Source organism: Poecilia latipinna, unplaced genomic scaffold (genome assembly GCF_001443285.1).
Source record: "Poecilia latipinna isolate Pla-1442-1.1 unplaced genomic scaffold, P_latipinna-1.0 Scaffold796, whole genome shotgun sequence".
Taxonomy (NCBI): domain Eukaryota; kingdom Metazoa; phylum Chordata; class Actinopteri; order Cyprinodontiformes; family Poeciliidae; genus Poecilia; species Poecilia latipinna.
The window spans coordinates 334,842-342,877 of NW_015113412.1; the positions used below are offsets into that span (position 1 = coordinate 334,842).

At 38.9% G+C, this 8,036-nt stretch overlaps 1 protein-coding gene across 7 annotated transcripts in view; it reads right to left on the minus strand.

The window, feature by feature from the left end:
- Positions 1 to 8,036, minus strand: part of LOC106956203 (protein diaphanous homolog 3-like) — a 170,846-nt gene that overhangs the window by 75,361 nt on the left and 87,449 nt on the right. For all 7 annotated transcript variants that reach the window (XM_015046878.1, XM_015046884.1, XM_015046880.1 and 4 more), the window contains 2 exons: positions 6,796 to 6,920; positions 3,528 to 3,692 (listed from right to left, as the gene is read on the minus strand). In XM_015046878.1, the coding sequence (XP_014902364.1) occupies positions 3,528 to 3,692; positions 6,796 to 6,920 (290 nt within the window). The remainder of the gene's footprint in view (positions 1 to 3,527; positions 3,693 to 6,795; positions 6,921 to 8,036) is intronic.

Consider the following 8,036-nt stretch of genomic DNA (forward strand, 5'->3'; position numbering starts at 1 on the left):
GGAATGACTATTGGTTGTTCATGGCAACAATTTCTTCACACGAGAACTATGCAATAAACGAGAATCTGATTTGGTACAGTAAAGCAGAGGGAAACACTAAGAAGGTGACGGAGGAGTCGTTTAAAACTGAATAGATTTTCAGTAACAATTAGGACCAGCTCACACCTACACACGCTTGCTAGTTCTGAAAATGTTTCAGTGCTTTAGTGCTCCCCACCTTCTAAAGAATTATGACCTTAAAGAGAGACACAGAACCCTTATTCAAACAGTTTGTCAAAGATTTTACACATTGTCACTTATTTATTAAGAAAAATTATTCATTGGTTACACTGTGTATCTTAATCGTTCAACTTGTCTCTGTCCTCTAACTAGATAGATAGCACCCAATGATTAGACCTAGGGTTTTTGTACTACACTAAAGGTTGAATGTTCATCTTCATTTTTTGAGCAGCTTCGAAGATTAGCAACTGGAAAATGATTTAATGCAAGAAGTTTGAGTTGTTAAAGTTAAATTCTTTTGGGAACACACTGCATTTTCCATTTCATTCCTCACATACCCACATCTTTTTGTAAGTGAGTGGTTCTCATTATGTGATGCTCAAAGACTATTATTTCATACAATGACCAACCACAGAATTTCCTTAAGTTAACATGGGTTACTTGATGATCTAACTATCCAAAGTTCTCAAATCATCTGCCATTCATCATTTTAGTCCAATACTGCTGAAAAAAAAAAAAAAAAAAAAAAAAAACATGTTTCCTTCTCAAAGCTTGTAAAGATAGATTTTTTTTATCACCTTTTATAAGCAGAATGAGAGTGCTGGTGCACTTTGGTAAATGTTTGCCCTCTTGCTCTCTTCCTAGTATCTTATGTTGTTGTGCATATTGCCTTTTAGGGTTACAACCTTTAGACAAGAGATGTGTAGTCAACACCCAATGATAATGTGCAGATGTGAGGACAATAAATATATGGTAATCAAGTTGCATAAGTCTTTCTCATCTCTGCTCTCAAGGTGGAGGTCTGAATAGCTGAGCTGCACACGCCAGGCATCATAAAGCAGAGCAGAGTAATCAGGTGTTCAAACTGAATGCAGCCATGTGGTAAAACCTTCCTGCATTACAAGGTGGAGGTGTCCCTGTCCTTATTTGTGCTTTAGAGCCACAGTAGTCTCACAGCAGCAGGACTTTCACTAAATTAGATTTAGGATGCATCATTAACTGCGTTGTTTGCACCAACTCCGATTTTGTTACACTTTGAGCTAGTGGGAAAAAAGGACCCAAGTTAAAACACTTAGTACATTTTGCACTTATTATTTAATGTCATTCTGAATTGGTCACTGGTCATTTTTGACCAAGAAATTGGAGAAAGTTCTCCAAGCTTCTGGCAAATCTGCTTACCTGATTTGCATTCATCAATATTTTGAGACTTTTTGAGCATTTTTTAATTTTAATGAAAAAAAAAAAAAAAAAAAAAAAAAATGTAGTTTCTGACTTCAAATTCATTAATCTCTCTGTTGTCAAGACATTCTTTTATGAACATGAAATATATATATATATATATATATATATATATATATATATATATATATTTTGTTAGATTTTGAAAATGTATATATTATTTAAATGAAGGAGAGAAAGAAAAAAATTACTAGCTCACTAATATAACTGCCCTCTGCTTTTCTTCATCACTACAGGTCTGCTTCACCATCCTCCTCTCCTGGATGTCCACTATTAGATACGCTCAATTGGATTTCTGTCAGATGTGCGGGCCTCGCCCTGGGTCTTCTTCCTACGGGTGACTGCACTTGCTGCATGCGTGCACAAGTATGTGTATGTCTTTGCGCTTCGTGTGCAAACAAAACCAAACTGAGCAGCTCCTCCTATAAAAACTGCCCAAATGAAATGGCATTAACAAACTATACAAGCACGCATGCTTTATGAATTTAATACATTCAAGGGCTCAGTTTGCTTTGGGGTTAGGACTGGAGACAGCACAAAGCTATTAGCATGGGCCTTGGCACAGCGGGGTATATGCTGACACAGGTTTGACCGAGAGGTTACGATGCGGAGATTTACTGTATGCCTGTGTTCGCTGACCTGGCCATGGCATTTCCCAAGACATGTCTGTGTGATGTGACAATTTGTACGAAATGCTGAGGGTGTAAGCTGCTTGTGCCTTGACCTATCACAGGGAAATAAATAGCTACTTTGGGAGTGTTGATCTTATAATGCAGGTCTTTATAACACTTGGCTTGTTCACCTTTCACAAGCAGAGTCATTAACCGTTATGTTTGGTCAGAGCATAAAAGCTAAAGCAGGACACAATGTGAAGAGATGGCACTAACTGGCTGAAACCAAAGCCAAAGAACTGGTTTAATTTTATACACTTAATTAGCTGATTAAAATTTTACATTGTTAATACATAGGTCTTCTTGTTAATTTATTTATATGTTGTTAATTCAGATCTACATCAAACTAACCTATGCAAGTATTAAAGAAAAAAAAAAAACAAATAAACATCAACACATTTTTATCATTAACATTAACATTCAACTGTGGAACTTTCAAGCATAAAAATGATCTAAGGCTGTGGGAATAAATCAATGTGTCTATGCATAATTGCCTCTTAAAATGTCTGAAGAAATTAGGGCTAGTTTCTGATGTTCCATTTTTACAATGTTGAAACTAAAAAAAGGGAATGAATTCTCTATTGCATGCTTACTTGAGCAAAAGTATATACAATTTATTGTGACAATTCTAAAGGGGGAGTCAGAGGGCTTATGTTCTGGCCCAAGGGAGAACAAAAATTTTCCAAAAATTTGGATAATAAGACTCAACTAAAAGAAGAAAAAAAAAAAAAAAGAAAAAACATCTCTACGGTATAAAAAGGGCATGATATCCATTAGTGTCTTTAGGGTAAATGTTAAGTTTGGGGCAGTGCAAGAACTTTAGTCGCTTAATTAGCTACTAATTTATGTCATGTCCAGTGACCTATGCTACTAATCCCCCTGATTTAACACAGTGGGTCAGCACAAATCCAGACCTCAAAGCAGCACCACATAAATAAGTCTGAGGAGCAGAGCAATAATACAAATGCTCTGGTTGAGAGTGAACAAAGCAAGGCTCTCATTGTTCTGCTCTGCATATCAGAATATTAAAGTTATAGAATCAGACAAGAAGTAATGTTTGTGTCCCTTTTTTTTTTTTTTTTATAATTACAGTGTAACAGCAGATTTTTTACATATCCATCACAATACTGCTGAAGATTAGGATTGTTTGATGCTCATATGCAAGCAGGACAATTCAGTAAAATGTAGAAACTTAAGGAAGCCGCAATCAACCTCAAGAAAGTGAGCCACCGTAACGTATTGACTGAGTAAATTGTTTTAGAGTAAAGGATTGTTTATTCAAAGGCTTTCAAAATGGAAATACTTTATCACAACAAAACAACTCTATAAACATTACAAGAAAAGGAGTGGGGAGCTAAATGCAAAGGACTGCTCCAGTGTCTGATTTAGCTTACTTACTGTGAACATGGAACGGAAATTGCTGAGGTCGGTGAACAACTCCTCCACAGACGTCTTCTTGGGATCAACAGCAAAGTACTCCAGCAGGTTCTGATACATGGTCTCCATATTGCTGTGCATGGTCGCCAGCTTTCCATACTGCTCCTGCGCCACTTTGCTGAAGCTGTAATGGGGTGTGTGTCAAGGTCAACAAGACATCCATCACATATTAGGGTATTCATCAAGTGCTGATCAGAGGATTCTGTAGGTGGACAGCAAAGACGAAAGCATTCGCTGCGGTTTTTCAGGAAAGTGAGGAAATCAGTCAGATGTAAACTGTGATGTTGCCATTAGTGGCTCGGATACAGTCTGTCAGGTTGCTTTCACAGCGTGTTCGCACCCCTGCAGCCTACACCATCAATGTTCAGCTTCTGGCAAAGTGTCTTAATATATCTCACACACATAACCGCTAACATAAACTCAAGCTAAGCAAAAGGTAGCGCGGTCAAATATGCGGAAAACACGGAAATTCTCAGCTTTGCTGCATAATGTAATATTTATGTAATTCTCACTTTCCTGAGGGTGTCATTTCATTTCGAAGCCCACCCAAAGGCTGCAACATGTGCTCACAATGACTATGTAAAACTTTTAAGCACCAACATGTCTTTGCATCTCAAAGCGATTTTAAAGCAGTGAAATGATCCCTTATTAAAGAAAAGCCTAATAACTACAGCAGCCTCCAATGGCTTTAAGTCGCCTGCCGGATCTGACTGAAAAATCTTCACAAATTCACCCAGGTGAGGCAAGGAAAAGGATAGCTTCTCAGTCTTTGGCGTGTTTGTGTGTGGAAGGAGACAAATATTGTAATAGCTCTGTCAACGTGTGCCGCAGAGGTGTCAGTGTGGGAGCGAAAGCGCCGAAAAGCTCTGTGCCAACCATCAGGGCATGCAGTACTGTGGAGGAAAGTCTGACTCCACGCACACCTCTAAAATAATTTCTGAAATCCACATTCCTGTCTATCTTTTTCACATGCTCACCATTGTGAGCTGAAAGTCAAAGCTTCTGCAGCGTTACAAAAAAAAAAAAAAAATCCACATTGCTGTCAGTTTCATATTTTTGAAAATTTCAGATTATGTTTCCTTGAAACATCCTGAATACGCAATCAACAACCTAATGGCTAACACTGTCACCTAATGGCAGATAAGAAGCAGGACTGTGAGTGTGGTGTCAGACAAGTGTGTGTGGGCAGCATTCTGGCTCTGATTTTGCACCTTCATTATAGCTCAATTGATGGACCTATTTGAGGTTTGGCCTCAGTTGAATCTGGCTGCCGATGAGACTACCTATTCACAGCTGGATAAATGCTGTTCGATAGGCTCTCCGCCCAGATCGACTTGTCAGTAATATGTGTCCAAACCAGAATGTGAGGAAAGGAAGGAATTGGGGAGGTCAGAGTAGGAGGAAGAAGAAAAGAGAGGGAAAAAAAAAAAAAAAGCTAAGAGTTGAGGGTGATAAGTGTTGTGGAGTGTAATATCTGTCCTCTTTTTGTTCCCCCATCTCCTGACTCCTTTCCTGTTCGAGAGAAACCCGCAGCTCTCCGCAACTCAATCTCGAGGCCTTCTTTTCCTCGAGATTTTCCACTTACCCTCTTACCCCTCCCTCCCCCAGCCACCCACCCGGTTCCATTATTCTTCAGTCTCCATTTCTCCATCCCCGTTCTGTTTTTGTCATGATCTGATCTGCCACCTTTACAAGCCCGAGCTCAGATTCAGATGTGTAACACCAGCCCCAATGACCCAGTAACTGTGTACTTAAGAGGGGCGAAAAGTGAAAAGGAGGTTTTCACCTGAGACGTCCTGCAGCCTCTCATGTTTGGCCCGACAAAGATGTATTACTACTACTCATGATTCTGAGAGTTTCCTTCAAACCGTATTGGCTGCAGGGTCACCTGCCATACATTTTAAATAGAAAGAACATTTTTTTTAAGAGGCTCACTCTGAACAATAACAAAAACTTCTTGAGATGAATTGGAAAACCATTATTTGCTTTGACTGAAAACTGAAAGACATTCAGTAATGATCACAAGATGGTTATCATACAAACTACTTCTCAGTCCAATGCTTCCAAGAACAGTTGTAAACGGCATAATGGAGATGCATTGTTGTGATGACGTGCTGTGTGTCGGAAAAAGCAGGAACTTCTTGGAGAGACAGAGGCCAATTACAAGGCAACACGTTGTGAAGTCAAATTTCTTTTAAATAATTTATTTTAAATGCCGTGTGCATTTGTGATGCATACAGTATTTTCATAACTGGAGGTAATATAGTTACTTGATAGTGCTATTTTATTGTGCAATGCACCTGAAAAATACATAACACTGCCCCTTTAAGCCCCTCGACACGCCATGCAAGAACAAAAATACAACAGTGACAGTTGCTTGAAATTCATTTTGTCTGGGTTGCTCTCAAGTTCTCTGCTAACTACCTCAGCACAAGTCATCAGTGCCCCAGCCCCAAGGCTGTTGATCAAAACTACATGAAGGGGCCAAGGAACAGAGTGTATTATTGAACACACCTGGCCTGAGTCGTTGCTGTCAGCCTGATCCTGTAGAACCTTCTCAGAAGACAATGAATAATTTACCCTGCTGTCAAATGCACACCAGCTGTCAGCAGTGGACTGAGGTATCACAAATGGGCAGCGGAAATGTGTTGACTCTGTCCACGCGTTAGCGCTTTTGTTTCTGGATAATTAAATGACAATTCAATAGCATAATGCATTACCTCTCCTTAGGGATAAATAGTGTCTACTGTCACTGCCAGAGTTAAAAAAAAAAAAGTGGAGCACCAAATCTTCTCCTCCAACCCTTTGCTTTTTGTTTGAAGTTGCATTCACTCTTAAGAATCCTTTGGAAAAAAAAAGAAAAAGAAAAGAAGCTGAGGGAGAGGCTGGGATAGTGAGTTGAATGTGGAATGGGATGTACTCATTACTTGTGCACATCATCATTGATAATGAAATGGAAACCGAGTGTGACCAAGGCTGAGGACGCAGCACATTCTTATCTTCCTATCTTCCCCCCCCCGCCCCCCCCAATAGAATCTACACAAACTACATTATATATTCAAAGGATGTGATGGTGGAAACTTGGAGTAAGTCCAATTCATTGCATCTTAGCAATATTCATCTGACCTCATTTATCATTTAATTAATTAAATATTTTTTGCATTTAACACATTATATACTGCCCTCAAGCAATAAAGCATATGCATAAATGTGGAAAAAAAAAGGATATAGCCATTTTGGTGAGAAACATGTCGTTAGGGTCATCGGTGGAGGAAAAACTCTCCAGGTCTCTCTCGAGCTGCAGCAGCTGCCTCTCCATCTGCCTGAGGCTCTTTTCCAGATTCTCTGCAGAGACTAAAAGACACAAGCACATATTTTCAGCCACAAACACGCACATTTATGGTGGTGGACCAAAAACAAACGTGATATAATGTGGGGAGACACAAGCAAGCAAAACAGGACAATAGAAAAGTCTGGGGGAAAACACACACACACACACACACACACACAAAATAACAGAAAATGAATGAGAAAGCTGCCTCACATACAAAACACGATTATTATGGGTTCACTCGGTGCCAGAATTGTTGAGGGAATAAATAAAATACATACATCAGAAAATAAGAGCATGTATAAAGCCCTTTTTCTTATTATGTGCATCTCATGGTTGTCTAAAAGTGGAATGCCCTTTCTGTATTGAAAAGAAAATTATGATTAGGCTTCAAGGTCTTTCATCCTTTGAATGTGCTTCTACCAACAGGTGCATGGATTTTACACCAGGAAAGGACAGGCGAAGGCTGAACCTAACTTTCTGTTACCTTGGTCATGGCTGACACGTTTAGCTTGTGAGTGAATTCAGCATGTGGCTTAAATTACCCTGATTAAACCCTGCTTCACAAAAAAAACATAAGCTGCTTAATCTTAAGTAGTTTCACATTTCCCTTGATCCTAATAAACGCTTTACGGAAAAAGAAAAAAAAAAAAAACAGAAGAGAGTAGCTTAGCTTCTCTTTGACTTCATGACATAAACCCCCTTTAGAGATGAAAACCCACTGTGCTAAATGTTTAAAAAAAACAGAGGCCTGCAATAGGCTGATGTTGAACCATTTTTCTTCACATTTTGATGACAGGAGAGTTGATTTAGTCTTTTCATTGTGGGTAATGGCGAGAATCTAAATAAACAAACACATTTACGTTTCTAGATGGCACAGAGATAAGAGCAGGTGGGACTTTCTGTCATCATTTATAACTGAGAAAAAAATGACAAAGCGGAAACAACAGGATTAGAGAGTAAAGGAAACTAAATTTAAAGCAGTGAATACATCATACCACACATGTACTTGCCAAATTGTTCGCACACTCTCCTCCTCTGTAATGTACTTTTTCCTCTTGTTTTCAGTCTAAGCAACAATTTGACTGTGTACCATTTCCTTGGTTAAAAAAAAAAAAAGAAAAGTCCTGGCAAAAATG